The 25,207-nt window shown below is 36.8% G+C and overlaps 1 protein-coding gene across 2 annotated transcripts in view; it reads right to left on the bottom strand.

Annotated features, from left to right (window-relative positions):
• The window catches only part of SCN7A (sodium voltage-gated channel alpha subunit 7), a 105,425-nt gene that overhangs the window by 50,107 nt on the left and 30,111 nt on the right, over window positions 1-25,207 (bottom strand). For both annotated transcript variants that reach the window (XM_060177771.1, XM_060177770.1), the window contains 6 exons: window positions 24,809-24,937; window positions 23,126-23,217; window positions 18,155-18,361; window positions 15,689-15,758; window positions 11,539-11,680; window positions 7,122-7,328 (listed from right to left, as the gene is read on the bottom strand). In XM_060177771.1, coding sequence (XP_060033754.1) covers window positions 7,122-7,328; window positions 11,539-11,680; window positions 15,689-15,758; window positions 18,155-18,361; window positions 23,126-23,217; window positions 24,809-24,937 — 847 coding nt within the window. The remainder of the gene's footprint in view (window positions 1-7,121; window positions 7,329-11,538; window positions 11,681-15,688; window positions 15,759-18,154; window positions 18,362-23,125; window positions 23,218-24,808; window positions 24,938-25,207) is intronic.

Genomic DNA, 25,207 nt, shown 5'->3' with positions numbered 1-25,207 from the left:
AACAAAGTTCCACCAAGCTTCTTTAAGAAAACAGAACAAACATTACAGTCATTTATCTGGAACATGAAAACACCTAGAATTGCCAAAACCATCTTAAGGAAAAGAAACAGAAATGGAGGCATCACACTCCCAGACCTTAAGCTATATTATAAAGCCATCATCATCAAAACAGCATGGTACTGGAACAAAAATAGTCACACAGACCAGTGGAACAAAATTGAAAGCCCAGAAATAAATCCCCACACCTTTGGACATCTAATCTTTGATAAGGGGGCCCAAAGAATTAAATGGAAAAAGGAGGCTCTCTTGGTGCTGGGAATGGTGCTGGGAAAACTGGTTTGTAACATGCAGAAGAATGAAATTGAACCACTTTATCTCACCAGAAACAAAAATCAACTCCAAATGGGTCAAAGACCTAGATGTCAGACCAGAAACAATCAAATACTTAGAGGAAAACATTGGTAAAACACTTTCCCACCTACACCTCAAGGACATCTTTGATGAATCAAACCCAATTGCAAGGAAGACTAAAGCAGAAACAAACCAATGGGACTACATCAAATTGAAAAGCTTCTGCACATCCAAAGAAACTATTAAACAAACAGAGAGACCCCTCACAGAATGGGAGAAGATCTTCACATGCCATCCATCAGACAAGAAACTAATCACCAAAATATATAAAGAGCTCAGCAAACTTAGCACCAAAAAAGTAAATGACCCCATCCAAAAATGGGCAGAGGATATGAACAAAATATTCACCACAGAGGAGATCCAAAAGGCTAACAAACATATGAAAAACTGCTCTAGGTCACTGATTGTCAGAGAAATGCAAATTAAGAAAACACTAAGATACCACCTCACTTCTGTAAGAATAGCATACATCAAAAAGGACAGCAGCAACAAATGCTGGAGAGGTTGTGGGGACAGAGGAACCCTTTCACATTGCTGGTGGGAATGTATATTGGTCCAGCCTCTGTGGAGAGCAGTCTGGAAAACTCTCACAAGGCTAGACATGGACCTTCCATATGATCCAGTAATTCCTCTCCTGGGGTTATACCCCAAGGACTCCATAATACCCAACCAAAAAGAGGTGTGTACTCCTATGTTCATAGCAGCACAATTCATAATAGCTAAAACCTGGAAGCAACCCAGGTACCCAACAACAGATGAGTGGCTGAGAAAGCTGTGGTATATATAGACAATGGAATACTATGCAGCTATCAAGAACAATGAACCCACCTTCTCTGACCCATCTTGGACAGAGCTAGAAGGAATTATGTTAAGTGAGCTAAGTCAGAAAGATAAAGATGAGTATGGGATGATCCCACTCATCAACAGAAGTTGAGTAAGAAGATCTGAAAGGGAAACTAAAAGCAGGACCTGACCAAATTGTAAGTAGAGCACCAAAGTAAAAACCCTGTGGTGAGGGGTAGACATGCAGCTTCCTGGACCAGTGGGGGGGTGGGAGTGGGTAGGATGGATAGGTCACAGTCTTTTGGTGGTGGGATTGGTGTTTATGTACACTCCTAGTAAAATGTGGTCATATAAATCACTAGTTAATTAATATGAGAGGGGGGAAATTAATTGTATGTCTCAAAGTTTTTCAAAACACAAATTGAACCTTTTTAATATATAGGCTGTGTAATTGGTATGCAGACTCTCTCAAAAGCCTAGACCAAGTAGATCAGAAGCAGCCAATAGCACAGCTATATACAAGATACTGGGTACTGTACAGCAAACCCTAACAAAAGGACTTTTCAAAAGTTAACCCAATTACCAATTAATGTGATGATAACATTAACTATCGATTGTCTTTTTGAACCCTAAGACAGCAGGAACCTCACATCTCCACTATAGAGCCTCTACTTCCCCCAGTCCTAGAACCCTTGGATAGGGCCCACTTTCCCATATGCCTCTCCCAATCCATATCAAATAATATTGCATCTGCAGATCACAACCTAACCAACGCCAACGATTGCCACCTCAACGTGCTTCACTTCAGACTGTGTCCAGAGACTTCACATGTGAAATGAAAACCCTTCAGCGTCATTACTCAGGTGAGACCTTTCCTTTCATAGTGTACTCTAATTCCATCTCAGGTGATTCACTTTCTAACAAAGTCCCAAAACCTAGATATACACCAGTTTCTGTGAGAGAGAGCATATGTTCACACGTATCCGTAAACTACTGCAAAATATATACCTGAAAGCAGAAGTACACTAGAGTTTGCAGTGAGTACCCTCCTAACACTTCCTCTCCACTATTCTAAGCTTTGGGTCCATAACTGCTCAACATTTTGTTTGGCTTCGTATGTTAACTCTCTTTTCAGTCACCAGGTTCCAGATGTCATCAGGATGCCAGCCAGGCTTCCCTGGACTGAAGACCCCACCAATGTGTCCTGGAGCTCAGGTTCCCCAGAGACCCACCCTACTAGGGAAAGAGAGAGGCATACTGGGAGTATGGATCGATCAATCAATGCCCATGTTCAGCGGGGAAGCAATTATAGAAGCCAGACCTTCTACCTTCTACAACCTACAATGACCCTGGGTCCATGCTCCCAGAGGGATAGAGAATGGGAAGGCTATCAGGGGAGGGGGTGGGATATGGAGATTGGGTGGTGGAATTGTGTGGAGTTTGTACCCCTCCTTCCCTATGGTTTTGTTAATTAATCCTTTCTTAAATAAAAAAGAAAAAAAAGTTTTCGCCTTATAAATGTTTATTCTAAGAACTATATTTAAAATGCTAATTATTACATTTAAGGGCTTTTCTACAGTCTATACACTTGATATACACCATATACTCCAGGAGATGCTATACTGGTTTAAGATTATTTAGAGGGAGTCGGGCTGTAGCGCAGTGGGTTAAGCACAGGTGGCGCAAAGCACAAGGACCGGCATAAGGATCCCGGTTCGAACCCCAGCTCCCCACCTGCAGGGGAGTTGCTTTACAGGCGGTGAAGCAGGTCTGCAGGTGTCTATCTTTCTCTCCTCCTCTCTGTCTTCCCCTCCTCTCTCCATTTCTCTCTGTCCTATCCAACAACGACAACAATAATAATAGCTACAACAATAATAAACAAGGGCAACAAAAGGGAATAAATAAATAAAATAAATATTTTTAAAAAGATTATTTAGAAAATGAATTTATAACATGCAATTTAAATAAATCATTTCATACTATGGTAACAACTAACAACTATATAAGGAGTAATAACTAGGGAATATTAGTGGTATTTATCCATATCTGACAAATAATTAAATATATAGTTTGTTATAAAATAAAATATCTAAAGTCAGACCTCTCACCTCTGGCACCCATCACGACCCTGGGTTCTTGCTTCCCGAAGGATAAAGAGAAGGAAAGCTTTCAAGGGAGGGGAAGGGAAATGGAGCTCTGGTGGTGGGAATTGTGTGAAATTATACCCCTCTTATCCTATGTTCTTATCAATATTTCCATTTTACAAATAAATTAAACTACAATTATCCATCTGGAAAACTACAGAATAGTAACAGTATTTCTGTAATATCTTAATTTTACTCATTGAGGATATCTTAACTTGGTAATTTGGAAATAACTGATACAAGAAAAATTGTGTATTCTTGAAGATGAATATCCAATATATAATATAATAAGAATATAGAATAAAATAAAATTGATTAAAAGGGATGCTTTGACATATATATGTATATATATGATAATTACATAGAGGAATTACTTTTTTCTTTTTTAAAAAATATTTATTCCCTTTTGTTGCCCTTGTTGTTTTATTGTTGTAGTTATTATTATTGTTGTTGGATAGGACAGAGAGAAATGGAGAGAGGAGGGATAGACAGCAAGGGGGAGAGAAAGGCCTGCTTCACTGCTTGTGAAGTGACTCTTCCGCAGGTGGGAAGCTGGGGGCTTGAACCGGGATCCTTAGTGCAATCCTTGCGCTTTGCGTCACGTGCGCTTAACCCACTGTGCTACTCTCTGACTCCCAGGAATTACTTTTTTTTTTTAATCTCCCATGTGTCCTTTCCAAGGTATCCTCTGTTTTGCTGATGTGGTTACACAAAATTAAAGATGGGGAGCACCCAGCCGCAGTCCTGGGTGAGCACACAAATTACTATGCACAAGGACTCAGTTGAAGCCCCCAGTCACCGCGGGTGAGGAGAAGCTTCTTAAGTGGTGAACGAGTGCTGCAGCTATATTTCTATTTCTCTCTCCCTATCTCACCTCCCCTCTCAATTTGTCTCTGTCTTATCAAATAAAGAAGAAAAAGAAATAAATGTAATAGATGGTGGCTTGAGAAATAGTCTAAGTGAATTTTCTGAGACCACACCAAACACTGCTAAGACTTGTGTATTAGAATCCCTAAAGGGAGAAGTGAGGTTTACAAAAGCCAATATAAGGGGCCAGGTGGTAGCACAGTAGATTAACCGCACATGGTGCAAAGCCCAAGGACGGGAATAAGGATAAAAACAAATTTTTAAAAATGGCTGCCTGGAGTGGTAGATAACTCTGGTGGCAATAACATTAAAAGAATCTTTACATTAGACAAACACCTAAATTGGATGAGATGTTTCAAGAACCATGCATTCACAAAGATCACAAGTATGGCACTAAATGTTTCTTGTAACCATGAACAAAGCAACATGTGTATTCAAATTTAGACTCTAAAAGGATTTCCATGGCAAGTCTGGGCAGTGGCACATCTGGTAGAGCACACACAATGGTTTTCACCTTGTAAATAATGTGCAAGGACCTGGATTCACACCCTTAGCCCGCATCAGCAGAAGGAAAGATTCATGAGTAAGAATAGAGTGCTATAGGCGTCTCTCTCTCTCTCTCTCTCATCGTCTCCACCTACCTTTCTCCTCTAAATTTCTCTGTCTCTATCAAAAATAAGCAGTGGGTTCATTTTACACTGAGCCCTAATGATAACCTTAGTAGCAGTTAAAATAAAAGGTATCAATGAGTCAGTGAGTAGACAATATTATATCAGAGTTCCTAATATTTTTTATATTGGACAGACACAAAGAATAATATTTATATCTTTGTTAACTAGGGGCAAATAAATAAGACTACTTTTGAATAGATGTAGCTGGTATGGCAGATGCTGACATTTTAGCATAGAGACAATTTGCAGTTGAAGCTCTCCAACATCTAAGTCATCTACTGGTAACACAGCATTGGAATTAGGATCTGCTCATCTTAAATCAGATCCACCATTCACATAGACTTCTCATGATGTTTTCTTACATATACATAAAAATAAGAAATAAACCTTTAAAACTGCAATATTTTTCACTCTCACTTTTCAGAAAACTTATGCATGACAAAATGTTCTAGTACTCTTCCAGGAAAAGAAATCCTTTATACTTGAAAGACTTTAATTAAAATCAGAGAGGCTGTATGTGATCCAGAGCTGTCAAATGAATGGAGATGTTGGGAAATCAGGAAATAATCCAAGGTCTTCATAAGCAGAATTAATAGGGCATCTCATCTGGGATAAAAGAGACATTGTTCTCTAGGGTTCATTTGTGTATAGCTCTTGAAATTTGAAATGCCACTTCAAAACAAATTACCCATTCCACAAACTATGCAGGCTGCAGTTGTTCAGTCTTAAGGACCCCAGACTCATTTCTGGAGATAGAAAGCTTTTGTGTTTTATTTTTCCTGTAACTTACTCATGGATGACATAATAGCTACACTCAATAGACTCTTTTATACATGTTTTCTTCATATTGCCTATAATTGCTGCTTGTTTCAGTGGTATTCATGCTATGAACCTCATAAACACAGTATTACCAATAACTAGCCATTTAGTATCTTACAGCATGCCATTCAGTGTTTAGTACAGAATGGTATCTCCACATGTTCTTGACTGAACATAACCTAGTAGAAAGATTATATATGCAGACAAGTTAAGTTTTTCCCCTTTTTGACTCAGAAGTCTTTAATATTGAGTCTCTTAGTCCCATTTTCTACACATTCCAATGAAAGCCAGAATATAACTTGGTTGTTTACATTTTTCCTTTTAACCTCTCTATGTTAGAAGGTCCTAGGTATAGAACCTTTCTAATATATATATATATATATATATATATATATATATATATATACATATATTCCATTTACTAAAAGTCAGAAAAATAGGTATTGCATTTCCAAGTCATGAAGGACATAATACAGTTACTTCTCCTTTTCTGGATCTCTTTGTCCTTTTAGAACTCATATGAAACTATTTCTATTTTTAGAAATTAAACAACATTAATGCTATCTCTATCAGTATTTTTATATTCATAGACCAGGGCTAGAAGGCTAAACATCCAAATATGTATTCAACCAAACACAGAAATAATTTCAAATAGAGTTAAAATTTTATTAGATTTATTATTATGCATTTAAAAGGTTCATGGATTTAAGTCTTTCCTATATTATGCTGCACAGTGTATTTCCGCTTTGGAGACCCAGAAGGCCAATAAAGTGATTTTCCTACTTTTGCAACTTCAAGATTATATTGTTTAGTCTTTCAGTACTTCCTAATTTATTTTACTTTCATTAGGACTTCACAGCTCAGGGATTACTTTTTTTCTAGAAAGAGACAGAGAGTGAATGAGACCAAAGCGCTGAAGTTTCTTCAATGTGATGGGTTACAAGGTCAAATCTGATCACAGCATGGTATAGCAGCACACTATTCAAGTGAACTATTTTGCTGGTTCATAAGTTCTAAAAGCACTTACCACATTTTAGTTAAACACAGAAAACTTAATTGTGATGCGCTGCCTGAAGCATGTTGGACTACTATTTGCCTGCATTAAGAAAAATCAATTTGAAAAAATAGTATAGCCATAGTTTTATAGCCATAGTTTATCAGCAATAGAAATAAATACATTTTAGAACAATTTTTTTCACATATATTTAATTGTTAATTTTTTAAATAGTGTTCACTTTCACTACAGTGCACTCAAGGAGAAACATTAAATAGCAAAAGTGTTTTTTTTTTTTAAATACATCCCATTTGATCTTCTCATCAAGTCCCCCCGTACAGATATGGAACATCTAGTAGAAAGCACTATATACTGACACCTTAGGAAGATAAGCCACATTCTGCGATCCTAAAAACCATCAAAGAAGCATACCTCTGCAGCTTCATCTCCTTCTTGAAGTTCTTTAAAAGTCTGTTGAAATTTTGGTTCAATGTTCTTAGCTTTCTCTGCAGCCTTTTGTTTTTCCTCTTCATAGGCTTTAGCAATGATACCCAAGAACAAACTTGCCAAATAAAAGGCAAACCAAAAACTTATCACAACAAAAAATATCATGTAGATCTTCCCAGAAGCATACAGAATCTAAGGAGAGGTGGAAAGCATGTCAAAAAAGGAGTATTTTATTTGCCTTCTTGTATTATCTTTTTAAAAATGAAAAAAGGTAACGTTGTTATACAAATACTTAAAATACAAAAGGAAAGTAATCACGAGCTAGTCTAAACACTGCTTCTACCTTGAGAATTAAACACAAATTCTTTAAATCTAGGCATAAATGTAAGGTACTGAATTAATTACAAACCAAAGGAAGACTTTGACAATTTAATTAATTCGGGTGAGCATTTGACTTTTGTTTTCATTATAGAAAAAACATTAAAGTAAAAAACATGTCCCTGAGTGTGCATGTGTGCATACACATGTATGGGTAGGAAAAACCAACCTCGTAAAATTATTTCAAAGATTAAAATATACTGATAGTATACTGGAAAGGAATCTCACTTAGAAAGGTACCTACTTTGCCCTGAGAACAAACTGCGTTGGAGACCTCAAGTCCTCACACACTGAAGATAGCTTTGGTATTCTCTTATTCTTCTCTCTATCCTACTTTCTCAATCTGAAGGAAATTTGCCAAAAGCAGTGACTTCCTGGTAATTATCAATTAATTAATTAGAACCATATGTGGGTACAGGTACAGTTTGATATTCAATAATTCTTTCTTCTGTATTCATTTTCTTTCCATAAAAATTAAATTGGGGCGGGGGAGTTGGGCAGTAGCGCCGCAGGTTAAGCGCAGGTGGCGCAAAGCACAAGGACCAGCGGAAGGATCTCGGTTCCAGGCCCTGGCTCCCCACCTGCAGGGGAGTCGCTCACAAGCGGTGAAACAGGTCTACAGGTGTCTGTCTTTCTCTCCCCCACTCTGTCTTCTCTTCCTCTTTCCATTTCTCTCTGTCCTATCCAACAATGACAACAATAACTACAACAGTAAAAAAAAAAAACAAGGGCAACAAAAGGGAATAAATAAATAAATAAATAAATTAGTTAATTGGGAGTGGATGGTCGGACAGTAGCACAGCGGGTTAAGTGCACATGGTGCAAAGCACAAAAAACAAGGTGCAAGGATCCCGGTTCGAGCCCCCAGGTCCCCACCTGCAGGGGGGGGTCGTCGCTTCACAAGTGGTGAAGCAGGTCTGCAGGTGTCTATATTTCTCTCCCCCTCTCTATCTACCCCTCCTTTCTCCATTTCTCTCTGTCCTATCCAACAACAACATCAATAACAATGATGATAATAACCACAACAATGATAAAACAACAAGAGCAATAAAAGGAGAAAAAAATATCCTCCAGGAGCAGTGGACTCACACTGAGCCCCAGCAATAACCCTGGAGGCAAAAAAAGGAAGAAAGAAAGAAAGAAGAGAAAAAAGAAAAAAATTAACTGGGTGGAGGAGATAACATAATGGCTATGTAAAAGATTTTTATGCCTGAGGCTCTGAAATTTCAAATTTAATCCCTGCAAACCAAAGTCAAGTAGTGCTCTGATAAAATAAATCATTGTAATTAAATAAACTACCTCACATTTTGACCATTGTTTCATTATTAATTTTTTTTAGTTTTAGACAAAATACATGCTTTATTTTCACATCAAAGTTCTACCAAAAACATACTAAACTTAAAAATAAACGTTCAGAACCAAAGTAAGAGCTATTAGTTTTCATTATGATGTTTTCCAAACAGCAGTGGTTCTTGCTGATCATGACCAGGAGTTCTGATCTGATAGTCGTTTGTCACAAGACAATAAGAACTAAAACTTTTTTCCTCAGTTTTTTTTTTTTTTTTTTTTTACTGTGATCTGATTGTCAAGGGCCTGCCTCTGAACTTCTTGGATCATTTCCTTCCAGTTATCTTGTGCCAGGGCCTTTTTGGGGTCCTCTTCAAGGTTCTCTGCTTCTGTGTCTCCAGGCTCTCATGTGTAGTACATGTTCTGTGACTCTGTTTCGACTTGGGAGTGCTTCTGCCTCCTCTTTTCTGGACCATGGCCCTGTCCTGGGCCTGCTCACTCTGGTTCTTCTTTTTTGAGCCCTTACTCTTGTTCTTATCCTTTCTTCCATACCCTTGACCCTCTCTGTGATTAGGGGACTTCAGGATTTTGGTGTACTCCTGGCAGTTTTCTACCTTAAGCTCCTTCTCCTTCCTGCTCGCACTTCTTCCACATCACCTGCCTGTCTGTTTTTTTGTTTTGTTTTGCTTTTCAGTGACCTCATGGGCTTTGGAGGCTGGGGCCTTGGTAGGGGTTTCTGTTTGTTTTGTCCCTTAGTCCTGAGGCCCTGCAACTTTTGCTTGGGCCCTTTGCTGTTGGCTGGTTTACTACTGGACGCTTCAGAGAGGACATCCTACACTTGCTCCAGAAGAGATTTGTTTTAAATCTTGAAAATGTTCTTCATCCAATTCTGGAATTTTAACCCTTTGTTATCACTGACTTTTCAGTAAACAGTCCCTCATTTTTGGACTGATGTGGGGTCTTTTCATTAAGTCGTTAATTTTCTGCACCCATACATGCTGCTTGACAACCCCTTTGTGTGGTTTCCCTCACAGCCTTTGCTCCCAGACTTCCGGTCCTTGCTGATGCACTTCATATGGTTTTTATAGTCATCCTGCCAGAAGTCCTTCCCCCTGTCCAGGCACTAATGATACTAGCAGTGCAGGCGCACTGACACATGCTTCACCACCTGGACCTTCTTCACAGACTCACCACAAGCATTGCATGTGAAGAAGACCATCTTCAAGCTTAATACTTCTATAGGTGTTCTCTGCCTAAGAGAAGACTCACACTTTGTCCTGATAAATGAAAATGTCATAGAAACCACCACCATCATCTCAAATATATATCCCCTACACGCCAATCATAAGGCTGGCTTCTCCTTCATGATAGCATATGACTATAACCACCAATCAATCACCTGTGATTGGCATAATACTGGAGTCTCCCTCCAGCTGACAGCTTGCTCCCAGCTTGCCAGCCCCTGCACTAATGAGATTTGTGAATCTTTATTCATTAACCATCAGGCCTTTCCTGAAGGAAGGTTTAGAGCTGCCCACAACCCTCTTCAGGAAAAGAGTCACAGGTTTGACCAAGAAGCAGCCGTAAAACCCTGAGGCTCTTTCTTTTACATGTGCCTGTGCCTGTGCCTGTGCCTGTGCCTGCGCGTGCGCGTGCGCGTGCGCGATTATAGTGGGTTACAAGACTGTAGGATTACTGGGCATAGATCCACACCACACCTACCTCCAAAGTTCTGTGTCCCCACCCTTCCACCTCTCAGTGATAACCAACATAGTTTTCTCAAGTCTTAGAATCTGTCTGTTCTTTTTTGTTTGTTTGTTTTAAATTATGTATTTATTTATTTATTTATTTTTGCAAGTTCTTGTGTATCAGTTCAAGTCCCTGCTTCACCACATGTGAAGATTTCCCCCTGCATGCAGGTGGGATCAGGGGCTTGAACCCGGATCTTTGTGGAATGTGTGCACTTAGCCAGATATAACTCCGCCTGACCCCTGTCAAATACCTTTTCTTCATTAATTGATATAATTACTTGGCTTTTATCTTCCTTTTTGTTGATATGGTGGGTTACATTGATTTACAAATGTCCAGCCATCCTTGTTTCCCAGGAATGAACTCCCTTGGTCTTGGGGAATTACTCTCTTGATTTGTTGTTGAATTTGATTTGCCAAGATTTTGTTTAGTCCTTCTTTAGGAATTAATACAATTGTAATCTCATAGAATGTATTTGTAAATGGCTTCACCTCTTTGATTATTCTGGAAGAGTTTGAGGACAACCAGTGTTAGTTCTCTGAGAGTCTTATAGAAATCACTGGTAAAACCACCTGGACCTGGGCTTTAATTCCTGAGGAGACTTTTGATTACTTGTTGATTTACTTGTTCAATTCTGTATTAGAGATTGGTCTGTGTAAGCTACCAACTTCCTCTTGGTTTAAGTTTGGCAGCTGGTACAATTTTAGAAACTTACCCATTTCGTCTATGTTGACTAATTTATTTGCATAGAGGTGTTCATATTGCACTCATGATTCTTTGTATTATTTCTCCCTTTCTTCAATTGTAATTTCACCTCTGTCATTCCAGATTGCTTTTATCAAAGCTTTCTTTTTCTTTTATTTTTCTTTCTTTTGGGCTTATTAATATTATTTATTTGTTTGAAGAACAAACTCTTTTGACCATTTTTTAGAAGGTTAACAGTCATAACACCATTCGGAAATGCAAGAAATATTTTCTCTTTTCTTACCTGGTGATAAAGTGCTTCAGGGAAATCCTGTGTCATTAATCGAAATAGAGCAAGTAAGGCCCAGCCAAAGTTGTCAAAATTTGTATAGCCATCATCAGGATTTAAGCCAGCTTTTACACAAACATATCCTTCAGGACACTGACTAAAAACAAAGGAAAGAAAACTTGCTTACACTTTGGAAACTTTCACATTATCCTCAAATCTTATGTATAGAGATCATGAACAATAAACAAAGGGCTCTCTCCCTCATAGGAAGTAGTCTCTAGGATAACCCCCAACTAAAAGCCACAAATGAGTCTCATTTAACTTTACACAGTGGAAAGGGTTGATTCAACTAAAAGAAAAGAGATCTCACAGGGCTTTTGTGTTAATGATTTTTCTATTACACAATACTTCCCCTTGAAAAGGTAGAAGCATAAGTTATAAAAATAAAACTTTAGTAGGAAAACATAACTTTCAAAATATCTCATCTCAAGTACTTTAAGTACATTATTTAAGGGTCAAAAGCATTTATTCATTACATCAGTGATTGGTAAACAGGACCCAAAAGACAGCTTATTAGGTAGGTGAGACATGCATACATCCAACCCCAACTCCACACCATATGGAGAGGCTATGATACCTAAGGATCATCTGGAAATGTGATTGACTGATTGATTGATTGATTTATGAGAGAGAAGGAAAGAGAGAGAGAGAACCAGAGCACCACCCTGGCACAGGAACTCTGGAACTCATGCTTGTAAATTCAGTATCCTAACTTTTGTATCACCTCCTGGATTGCTCTGTGTCTATTGAAATGAAAAAAGGAAGTACCCTAAAATACCAAAATTACACGTGTGAAAGTCCAGCTAACCCCTCCCCACAAATTGTGATAGTAATAGTAACATATAAGTGATACATGTACTTAAAAACATAAGATTATTCTTTTTTTCCATTTTATTTGGGGGTACATGTACTTAAAAACATAAGATTATTCTTTTTTTCCATTTTATTTGGGGGTTAATAGTTTAGAGTATGGTTGTTGACATATGGGTAAATCAATACCTCAAGGCTAATTTATTTATTTAGGGCAAGAGACCAGCTTTAATACTTTAATGATGGTTCTTTTTTAAAATTTTTCTTTATAAAAAGGAAACACTGACAAAAAATCATAGGATAAGAGGAGTACAACTCCACACAATTCCCACAACCAAAACTCCATATCCCATCCCCCCCAAAAAAATAGATTTCCTATTCTTTTTAAATTTTTTTAATTATTTTTATTTACTTACTGGGTAGAAACAGCCAGAAATCAAGAGTAAAGGGTGATAGAGAGACAGAGAGACACCTGCAGTACTGCTTCAATTCTTGTAAAGCTTTCCCCCTGCAGGTGGGGACCAGGGACTCAAACCTAGATTCTTTAGCATTGTAACATGTGCGCTCAACCAGGTGCACCACCATCTGGCCCCAATTTTTCTATTCTTTATCCCTCCGGGATCATGGACCCAGGGTCATTATGGGGTGCAGAAGGTGGAAGGTCTGGCTTCTGTAATTGCTTCCCCGCTGAACATGGGCATTGGCAGGTAGATCTATACTCCCAGCCTGTCTCTCTCTATTTCTCTAGTGGAGCAGGGCTCTAGGGAAGTGGGGCTCCAGGACACATTGGTGGGGTCATCTGCCCAGGGAAGTCTAGTTGGCATCATGTTAGCATCTGGAACCATCAAGGCTCCTTTAATACCCTCTCAATAGCTCACATATCTCCAGAGTCTTTTGCTTTGATGCAATATGCCCCACCTAGTCCAAGTTTCACTTTGCATTTTCCTCTTCTGCTTGTATTTGAAGTTTCTTAATATCTTTTTAAGACCTGAGTAGTGGTGCACCTAATTGAGCGCACAAATTACAATGCGCAAGGAGCCAGGTCTGAGCTCCTGGTCCCCACTTGCAGGGAGATAGTTTCATAAGTGGTGAAATAGTACTGCAGGTTTTTCTCTTTCTCTCTTCATCTCTCTCTCTCTCCTTCACCCCATTATTTCTGGCTGTCTCTACCAGTAAATAAATAAGATTTCATAAAAGAATATAATGTTTAAAAGACATTCTTTTTGTGTTCTTTCATATAGTCTTCATATTTTTATCTACTGCAGCTTCTTTGTGGTGGTTATTTGTTTTCATTTTCTATTAGTGAGTTTATATTGATTTCCACAGTTATATAATAATAGGGGTATAGTTCCATAAAGTTCCCATGTGATGGTTATTTATCACAGTATAATCCAGGACAATTGTGCTTCCCTTTACATACTTTGTGTACTTTTCTTTTGCTTTACTTGTGATTTGTTTTGGATATATATTAGTGATTATCAAATGTGATACAAACAGAAGTTTAGAAAGTACTTGTACATTGAGCCTTGCTAAATTGACCCATGGTATCTGAACAAATGAATTTTTCTTTTGTATTTTTAAAATTTATTTATTTCCTTTTGTTGCCCTTGTTGTTTTATTGTTGTGGTTATTATTGTTGTCCTCATTGTTGGATAGGACAGAGAGAAATGGAGAGAGGAGAGGAAGACAGGGAGGGGGAGAGAGGAGAGGAAGACAGGGAGGGGGAGAGAAAGATGGAAACCTGCAGACTTGCTTCACCACCTATGAAGCAACTCCCCTGCAGGTGGGGATCCAGGGGCTCCAACAGGGATCCTTTCACTGCTCCTTGTGCTTTGTACCACGTGCACTTAACCTGCTGACCTACTGCCTGACTCCCCTTTTTTATTTTTTAAAATAATTTTATTGAGGGCTTAATGGTTTACAGTACAGTTGTTGATATGCATGTACCATTTCTCATCTCTCCATGGCAGGTGGTTGCAGAAACACTTCCTCCTCCAACTTAAGCATATATAGCTCTTCATGTACCATGGCCTGAATAATCCCTCCACTCTCTGTCCTCATCTTAAGACAGTCCCGTTTGTAATAGTTTACCATGTATTAACAACAATCTACGATGGCTACTGGTGATACATTGTACTGTTTTTTATTGTTGTTGTTGTTTGTTTGTTTTGTTTTACTTAAAATACATTGTTGTTTTGTGACTATCTCTGACAAGTTATCTTCACTATACATGGATACTAACCATGACCATGCATCTTCAGTATGAATTTGGCATGCTCATAAAATGACCTAGTGGGTATGAGAGAGACACAATGGTATGTATCCTCAATTTGGACTTGAGGACAGAATAGCAGCCCATCAATAGCTGGACAAAAAAAAAAAATGTCTACTTCACCTGAATATAACTAAGCTAAATAATTCAATCACATGCATGGGGGCATGACAGTCTTGTCAGTATGAGCTCCAGAACCTGAGAAAGAACTGATTCTACAAATATCAAATCACCCCATCTCAGAAAAGTAACACAAAAATTTTGTGCGTAAAGCATTGCTAAGCATCTTATACCTTATTCCTTAACCCTCCATTGTCAATTATATAACTTTGCAATGTCACTTAAAGATTTTTCTATATACTATTTAAAGACTATCAAGAGCTGTGTTAGCATAATTTGTAAACATGAAGTTTTACAAAGATATAAATGAAATAACAGCACAAGTTTAATGTTCTTTTCTTCAAAGTCTTCTAACCAAGGTAAAGGCTATATTGGATTTCTTGATAATTCTTTTTAATTTCCTTTTAAAAAGTTTATTTATTTATTGTTGGATAGAAACAGACAGAAATTAAGTGGGGAGGGGGAGAGAGAGGGAAAGAGACAAAGAAACACCTGCAGCCCTGCTTCACCAATCACCAAGCCCCCTGCTGATTGGGGGCTTGAACCTAGGTTCTTAAGTACTATAATGTGTGGGCTTCACCAGTTGCATCACTTCCTGGCCTGTGATTTCTTGATAATTCTTATTATCTCTGGGTCACATTGAAAGCATTAGATCCTTATTTAAGTCTTAGCTCTATCATTTACTAATTTTTTTGGTCTTGCTAGTTATTTAACTGATCTGTTGTTGCTTTTTTTTTTTCTTTCTGTAAAATGTGACTGATAGTTCAAAACTGTATAATCCTCAGCATGGCATTGGTAATAGATGTGATAATATAACCAAACAGAATCCATCATAAAAAGCAACGGTTATTCAATAAATACCAATAATTACTTATGCAATAGAAAAAAATTAAAACTACATACCCAGCATCTGTTCTGTTGCCACAAAGAAGAGCAGAACTTTCTCCTTCGAGGAAGTAAAAGTTGTCTGCTTCTAAAAAATAGGAATGAAGAAATAGTCTATATATAATATTGAGTGAACAGTATGATTTAAATCTATTTAAGATCTACATAAAAGGTGAATATACCTCTCCATACAATGAGAAGGAAGAAGCATTTAACCTGGAATTTTTATCTAGAAGCTGTCTTATCAGCTAATACTCAGGTAACTCATCTACTTCACTATCCTCAAACTGAGACAATAGTGCAGAAAGAGGAGAGTCCATTTCAAAATTAGAACTGAGGGCAGTGAAAATAACCAGCCAATTATCAGACCTCTGAAGGAAAAAATCCCCATTACCCTTTTTGAAAGCTGAGGATCTCTTTTCCTTCAGTGTTTACTCCTCAAGCTCTTCTTCAGCAGAACTTCTTTTTTTTTTACTTCCTCTGTGTTTACTTTTCATTCTGTCTCACTTCTATCTTTATTTTTCGACATTGAGTATCCAGTGCCAACTGTTTGCACTGAAGTCACCTAATTTCACTAACAGTTCAATTTAATCTGAGTGACAACCGTAAAATTTATCCAGCTATCCTTCTCTGTTGTCAATTAAACATTATTATTTTACTAGAAATCAGCCATGTAGCTTAGGAACATTTTCTGTTTAAACCAGGTTGGGTTTTTTTTTTTTTCTTTTTCATTTTTTGCCTCCAGAGTTATTGCTGGGGCTCTGTGCCTGCACTACGAATCCACTGCTCCCGGAGGCCATTTTTCCCCTTTTATTGCCCTTGTTGTTTACCGTTGTTACTATTATTATTCTTGTTATTGCTGCCAGTGTTCTCTCTGCCAGGACAGAGAGAAGTCGAGAGAGGAGGGGAAGGCAAGAGGAGAGAAAGACAGACACCTACAGACCTGCTTCACTACTTATGAAGCGACCCCCTGCATGCAGGTGGGGAACCAGTATCCTTACTCCAGTCCTTGCGCTTTGTGCCATGTGCGCTTAACCTGTGGCGCTACCACCCGGCCTAAGGTTTTTTTTTTTTTATTAGTTATTTAGGGTTATTTATTTTATCTATTGTTCAGTATTATATTAAAGATATATGACTGGGCACATGAAGTACTTATGTACAATAGCTAAAAGATAATCATTTGATATTATTTCTGCTAGCCTAAAATAATTTTTAAGGTGAGCAACAACAATTAACATCCAGTCCTAGGAACTTCTATGATGGGAACTATTTATCAACTAATAAGCAGATCTCAAAATTTCTAACAAGTCAACTTTCACTTTTATTTTAAGTAAATGGCTTTAAAACACTAAAGATTCTATACAATAAAATTGTAAGAAAGAAAACTATAATAGTCCTTATTTTTAAAGGAAAAACCTTGCAAAATTTAGCACTTCTAAACTTAGTTTTTTGTTTGTTTTGTTTTTAACTGTGAATTCGAACTTTGCTAGCCTGGTAAATAAGACTAATCCAAATTGGTAATTAAGCTTTGTTACAAAATTAACAAAAATTGACGCTGAAGTTGAATTTGTTCTGAAGTTAAGTTTCAACATTTCTGTGATGATTGACCTGGCATTAAGAAAAGTTTCCTCGGGTGAGACCTTTCCTTTAATAGTACACTCTAATTTCATCTCAGGTAGTTCACTTTCTAACAAAGTCCCATAACCTAGACATACACCAGTTTCTGTGAGAGAGAGCTTATGTTCACACGTATCCATAAACTACTGCAAAATATATACCTGAAAGCAGGATTACACTAGAGTTTGCAGTGAGTACCTCCCTAACACTTCCTCTCCACTATTCCAAACTTGGGATCCATGATTGCTCAACAAATTGTTTGGCTTTGTATGTTAACTCTCTTTTCAATCACCAGGTTCCAGATGCCACCAGGATGCTGACTAGGCTTCCCTGGATTGAAGACCCCACCAATGTGTCCTGGAGCTCAGATTCCCCAGAGACACACCTTACTAGGGAAAGAGAGAGGCAGACTGGGAGTATGGACCGACCAGTCAACGCCCATGTTCAGCGGGGAAGCAATTACAGAAGCCAGACCCTCTACCTTCTGCAACCCTCAACGACCCTGGGTCCATGCTCCCAGAGGGCTAGAGAATGGGAAGGCTATCATGGGAGAGGGTGGGTTATGGGGATTGGGTGGTGGGAATTGTGTGGAGTTGTACCCCTCCTACCTTATGCCTTTGTTCACTAATCCTTTCTTAAATAAAAAATTAAAAAAAAAAAAAAAAAAAAAGAAAAGTTTCCTTGCAGCCTATGTGGTAGAGCTTTCTGATTGTGAGCATGAGTTCCTGAGTTCAATCTCCAGCACCGCATATGCCAGATTGCTGCTTTGGCCCACTCTCTCCTCTCTGTGTCTTTATATCTTTAAATAAATAATGCACATCTTTAAAAAAAGTTTACTTTTGACATAAGATGGTAAATGATCTTCACCTGGAATGTAAGATGGAGTTCCACTTTTGTTATGATGGATGTCAGTTTCATTTTCTTGGGGCCATCGCAAACATTTATGCTTCAGATTGCCCATGAAGAATCCCATTCCAATTAGTGAAAATACGCTCAGATAAAACAGAGTTAGCATAATTACACCACTAAGCTTCTTCAAACAGTGGGTCAGGATCCCTAAACAAGACTTAAGACCTGAAATGAAAAATGTTTAATTTTGGTAAAATTAAAAATCTTAGTAAAGTAATATTAATGAATTTATCTTAGGGAAAAGGCACGCTCCACTGAATTCAACAGCTTTATGTTTTATAACCTAATTCAACATTACCTAGGCCTAATACATAGACCGAATAATAGCACAAACATTGACTACTGTATTATTGCTAGTTTATTATACTTGATGAAATACTTTAATTATTTTAAAATTACTCATTATTATTATTATTTACTTCATAAAGAACAAGTTTTCTCTCTTGAGCACTACTTTTCATAACAATTGCCATTGTTCATAGGCATAAGTGAAAGTGTGGAGGTAGAAATCAAAATGGGTTGCAAACTTTGAAATCATAGTAAGTGCCAAGAAACAGCATCATATTGAATGCAAGGATGTCTTTGGGGCCTCAGCTCCCACGGCAAAAGAAAAACAGAATTAATAAATAAGGCTAGATTAAATGAGAAAGCTTCTGATAGCGCAAAAGGAGCCACCACAAAAAATGAAAAAGCAACAGAGGAGATGTTTACACATCATATGTATGACAAGGGTTTAATATTCTAAATATATTTTAAAATCATGCAACAAAACAAAAATGTGCAAGATTATGAGTAGACAGGGGTGGGGCGTTAGTGCCAATGGGTTAACTGCATATGGCACTGAAGTGCAAGGACCCGCTAAAGGAAAAGCCCCACCGGCTCCCTATCTGCAGGGGAGTCGCTTCACAGGCAGTGAAGCAGGTCTTCAAGTGTCTATCTTTCTCTCCCCCTCTCTTTCATCCTCTCTTCTCTTCATTTCTCTCTGTCCTAAACAACAACGATGACAACAACAATAATAACCACAACAACGTTAAACAACAAGGGCAACAAAAGGGAAAAAAATAACCTCCAGGAGCAGTGGATTCGTGGTGCAGGCACCGAACCCCAGCAATAACGCTGGAGGCAAATATATATATATATATATATATATATATATATATATATATATATGGAGAAATTTCAGAAAAGAAAATTTTTAGAATATATATATATATATATATATATATATATATATATATATATATATATGGAGAAATTTCAGAAAAGAAAATTTTTAGAATGCTAACATTACATGGAAAAAATTTAACTTTTTTATTACTAAAGAAATGCAAAGGGGATGGGCGGTGGTGCACCTGGTTGAGCATACATGTTGCAGTGCACAAGGACCCAGGTTTGAGCCCCCAGTCCCCACCTGCAGGGGGGAAACTTTGCGAGTGGTGAAGCAGGGCTGCAGGTGTCTCTCTGTTTCTCTCCCTATCTCACCTCTGCTCTCTCAGTTTCTGGCTGTCTCTATCCAATAAATAAATAAAGATAATAATTAAGAAATGCAAATCCAAACCATAATGAGATAACGCCTCACACTTAGGAGAATTGTATTTAAAATATGGTAAACTTTGTGAGGGTTCTTTGTGAGGGAAACCTTTGTGAGTGTTTAAGTAAAATGAATTCTGGTGGCACTGATGCAAATTGTTACAGGTTATGTGGGAAATGCTATGGAGTTTCCTTAAAAAAATAAAATTAGAAATGTCTTGTCATCCATAAGTATATGTCTAGAAATATGGAGAATATTAAGGAATAGGAAAACCCAACTTTTAAAAGACAAATAGTCCTATATTCACAGTCACATTATTTATAATAGTGAAGGCATTGAATTAACCTAAATATTCACTGACTGATGACTGGATAAAGAGGCTGTGTTGTATATGCTGAATAGAAGACTATTCATCTATTCGACGCTGGAAAAAGCTGCAATCTTGCTTTTTTGTGGCATGGGTGGAATTAAGCTATAGAGTAAAACACAGCTAGTCAAGGTTTCTGTCTTTTGTGGGACATAAATAATCAAAACAAACAAACTGAATCCATAAAGAATAAGTAGCTGGGAGTCCAGCGGTAGCGCAGCAGATTAAGCGCACATGAGACACAAAGCGCAAGGACCGGTGTTAAGGACCCCGGTTCGAGCCCCTGGCTCCCCACCTGCAGGGCAGTCGCTTCACAGGTGGTGAGGAGCAGGTCTGCAGGTGTCTGTCTTTCTCTCCCTCCCCCATGTCCTATCCAACAATGACAACAACAACAACAATAATAACTACAAAAAATAAAACAACAAGGGCAACAAAAGGGAAAATAATAAAAAATTCTAAAAAAAAAGAATAACTAGTAATGTCTTTTGAATATTTTATTTATTTCTTAGCACAAGATAAAGCATGAGACAGAAAACCTATGCATCACTCTGGCATATAGTATGCAGCGTGCTATTCACTGTTTCACCTCCTGAGCACAGGTATTGGGGAGTATAGTGACAAGTAGAGGGAATCAAAGATAGTGTAGAAGCAAAGAACAGAAAGGTCCACTTGATAGTGTGATGGATGGTAAAGATATGTGAAGGTCTGAAGCTGTATTTCCTAAAAGTGTAAATAGTGATGGTGAATCAATATCATTTTATATTTAAATAAGAAGAAAAGAAAGAAGGGTTGAGAAGGTGACTCAGCATTAGAGAGTGTATTCCTTGCATGTGTGAGGTTCGCTTTTTTTCCCTCTAAACTAAGTTTTTTTTCCCTCTAAACCAACTTTGTTTTCCCTTCATAACTAAGAAGACTAAATTTAACAATAAGTAATAAGGGAACAATACACTGTTGCCTCATGAATAATTTTTAATAATTCAAATATTGGGAGTTGGTTAAACAAACACACAAAAAAACATAATGGTTTGCAATAAGAATAACTTCAGTTCTGATATATGTATGCTGTATTCAAATTGGAATACCTACTGACCAACCACAGCCAAGGACATATTCAGCATGAGAAGAAAGAAATGTTCAGCATAGTCCTTGGGACTTTCTTGATTTCATCCCTGGCACTTTCTGTGGGCTCTCTATTTTTAGATGGTAAGGTAGAGACACTGAGAAAGACAGAGACAACCTGAGAGAGGAGAAACACCACAGGGTGACTCCATTGCTGCTGAAGTTTCCCCATGCAAGTACTTTCAGATGAAGACTGGGAGCTCAAATCCAGGCCCTTTCACCTGGTCAAAATGTGAATTCTAACTGGAGAGCTATTTCCTGGCCCCAAATAATTTGTCTTTTATACTCACTCTGTTCTCTTTCAAAGCCAACAGCTACTGTTAGGATGTGACTTATTTTCCTTCATCAGAAAAGCCCATTTTGGATTCTACTACATCGATAAAGATCTTTACTAGATTTGCTTTAAATAGTGCCCTTGTCTAATGTAAACTGATGGAAGATAATACTCTGTAGATAATTCTGTATTTTATATTATAATTGAATGTTCACCAAGGATAATATAATTTTATCACCTTTTGTTCTTCGCTGTATTATTAATATTTCATTTTCTAGATAATAGAAATATAGAGTCTAGCTTTTCTCTTATTAGAGCTAAATGCAGATAATTTCTTATTCTTACCTCTTTCCTGTGGAGGACAAATAAGGTTATTGTTTAGTTATCTTAAGTAGATTATTTCTCTTTCTGTATTATCATTATTATATACTCTCTAGTTATAGTATATACTTGGATTAATTTATTTTAATCTATTTATTTTCCTGGATTAATTTCTATCTATAAAAAGTGGTAACTAGTAATCTTTTTGCTTTGAACTGTAGTGAGTGTATATCTGTATTAACTCGAACTCACAGTATTTCTTCTTTAATACTATGAAGCAAAATAAATATTTAAGTGATGCAATTTATGTTCTAGAAATTTTGAGTAACTCTCACTATTGATTTTATTACCAGGTTTGGAAAAGCTGCTGTGCCATAGGGAATTTTTATTAAACATCTTTATTATACATAGCTCATACATGATACAATTCAATAATTTAATATGTCAAATTCAGTGTTTTAGTATATCTACAGTATAATGCATCCAGCATCATATTCTCAGATCCTTTTGCTAGTTTTTCTAGCATGAACTTCAATATATTACATGCATATGTCTGACCTTTTTCCTGGGTGAAAGCTGCTTGTAGATAATATTTTTGCTATTACCACACTTGTGTCTGAGTCTATTGATTTAACTGCTTCTTACTCCTGGTCTTCACCAGATAAAAGCAAAACTCTCAGTGGATTTGTTTCTATATCTGATTGCTTTTGTTCCATTTTATAGTAAACCACAAATTAGAAGGTGTTGGTGAGCTACTCTATAACATATCCAGTAGCGAGAGAGTTGTAAATTAGTCCTTAGCATCCTGCTTCATTATGATCAAAATGCTACCTTACTCGGCAGAGCTGCCTTTGTGACATACGAAGTACACTTTATCCAAGCACTCAGAGCATAGGTAGACTTATCTCTCTCTCTCTGCCTCCCTCTCTCTCTCTCTCTATTGGTTTCTTAATATAATGAGGAAAGGAAGAAGGCACATTAGATACCTATCTAGATCTCTATCTCTAGGTCTAAGGAAAATTCATAAATTGCTATTAAGATGTTAGAATAAATAAGAAAAATAAAAGTAATGTATTTTGTTTAGTATCTACAGTTTGCAGCCCTGAAGTATTGAGCCCACATAATTAAAGTAAATATACTTCATCCTGGCTTTTCCTGGAATTATTCTAATACATTTAAAGATCAAATAATTTATTGATTTCAGAGGTGAAACATTGTTTAATTTAATATTTCTGAAGGCTTACGACAGGTGTTGAAATTAGTACAAGAATTTATATAAAATAAAATGGAAAAAAGGAATTCCATGCCATTTCTTACCTTGAGTTAAAGGAATAATTTTCAAGCTTCTTAAACTTCTTACAGCTATAACTACAGAAAAGAAACTTTGAGGTGGAAATCTTGCTATAAGCCTGTGAATTAAATTAGAATTATTTATAAGTTATTAGTTGAGTCTATGCTTCTTATCTCTGGTTCTTAGAACTCTTTGAAACTTACTTTAAAATAGTATATCCAATGTTTCCATTGCTCTTATAATTTATTTTTCAAATACTTTCATTATTAGTTGAAAGACAATGATTACTGCATTTTACAAGGAAACCAGGTCAATATTCATTTGTGAACAAATGATAAGATGAAAATTATTTAGTCTAAATAATAAAAAGTAAAATGACAAAACTCATAGATTTAAAAGGAATGAGTACAGTTACAATTACTTAAAGTTGATGATGCGTGAATTTGATTATACTTATTTTAGTAATAACAGTAAAGATGGAGATAATAGAAAACAGGGAAATAAAGGTTAAAAGCACATATATCATAGAGAAATCTCAAATAGAAAAATTATTTAATCTTTCTTTTGTCCATCTTCTTAAAAGTAAAATAGGGATAGTAATATATATCAATGCTGTGGCTGGTATTTGTGGGTATCAAATCACCTAATACTTACAAAGCCTCTAGAAAAGCAGTTAGCACATATTCAAGACCAAATTTTAGCTGTTAGCTAAGTGTATGAAGTAGCAACAACAGCAGAAATAACAACAGTCATAGTAAAAGTGGTAGTGATAATAATCTCAAAGATATTGGGTAGAAGTCGTATTTCATTCAATATAGCAGGCATCATGCTTTCCCTAGAGATTACATTTTTTTTTAAAGAATGGATTCTTGGTGGTGGGTATGGTATGAAACTATAACTCTTAAATTAATCTAATAAGAGTCTAATATCAGTGACTATGTCATAGGTCATAAAAGAGTATACAAAATAGAAACATTGAAAGAACTAATACACCAGGGTTTCACTGCTCTGAGTCAATTTTTATCAAATGGAAGGCGAGAGAAAAAGGAAGCAAAAAAAAAAAAAAAAAAAAAAGCTACCAAAGCAGCAAAGTTTCCTATTGAATTATGGAGACCAGGCTCAAGGCTGGGTCATGTGCAGCTAAAGGAGGTACACTACTCAGGTGAGTTTTCCTAGCCAGTTTTGACTCATCAGGGATTAATGAAACCTTCAAGAAAGTGTGCATGTGTTTAATGTATCTTATTATCTGACATATTTACTAGTTTTAAGCAATATAGCTAAATAATATGTACACTGGAGACAGAATAAAATCTACTAGTGACCTTTCCTAAATCTCTAGGGATTTTCTTCTCACCGAATAGAATCCCATAGATACTAAAATGCCATATCTACCATTTTTGCTTTCAGTAGAAAACAGATAATTCAATCCCCCCATAAGCCAGAGCTGAGCAGTGCTCTGGTTAAAAAAAAAAAAAAAGGGAGAGAGAGACATATAAAGAGAGAGAGAGAAAGAGGAAGAAGATAGAGATAATATCCTACTCCTTTCATTATATATATACTCAGGACTACTTAAGTTGGTGCTGCTTGAGGAAATTCACTATGGCTATAGATTTATAACACATTATTTATTTGAAGAACTCAATGTTATTAAAAGTATTTGCTTAGAAAGATAATCAAATGATTACAACTAAAAAAAAAAAAAAACTCACTCAAGTAAAGTCACAATGAAGTCAAGCCAGTTCCAGGGGTCACCGAAGAAGTAAAAGGATCCTGCCCAGATGCCTCTTGCAATCATCTTTAAAAATATTTCAAATATATAAATTCCAAGGAAAGCAGTCCTGTAGGGAAAAAAAATTCACATATAAATGAGAAGAATAAAGTGTCCACTCTGAAATGCTATGTCTATAATAACTACCTATCAACCAGCCAGTTAGCCAAACAATGATTTTTAAAAAGTGTGTATCCACTGAAACATATGAAAAATTTTACCAAGTTTTATAAAAGTCTTAATAACATGTATACCTTATGAGATTAACCATGAAATCTATTAGTATTAATTTTTTTCCAAAAAAACCCATCTTAAGATAATTGTATTTATATATTTTATG

Source organism: Erinaceus europaeus, chromosome 18, assembly GCF_950295315.1.
Source record: "Erinaceus europaeus chromosome 18, mEriEur2.1, whole genome shotgun sequence".
NCBI lineage: Eukaryota > Metazoa > Chordata > Mammalia > Eulipotyphla > Erinaceidae > Erinaceus > Erinaceus europaeus.
The sequence above is the reverse complement of the archived record's forward strand: the minus strand, read 5'-3'. Positions and strand labels throughout refer to the sequence as shown.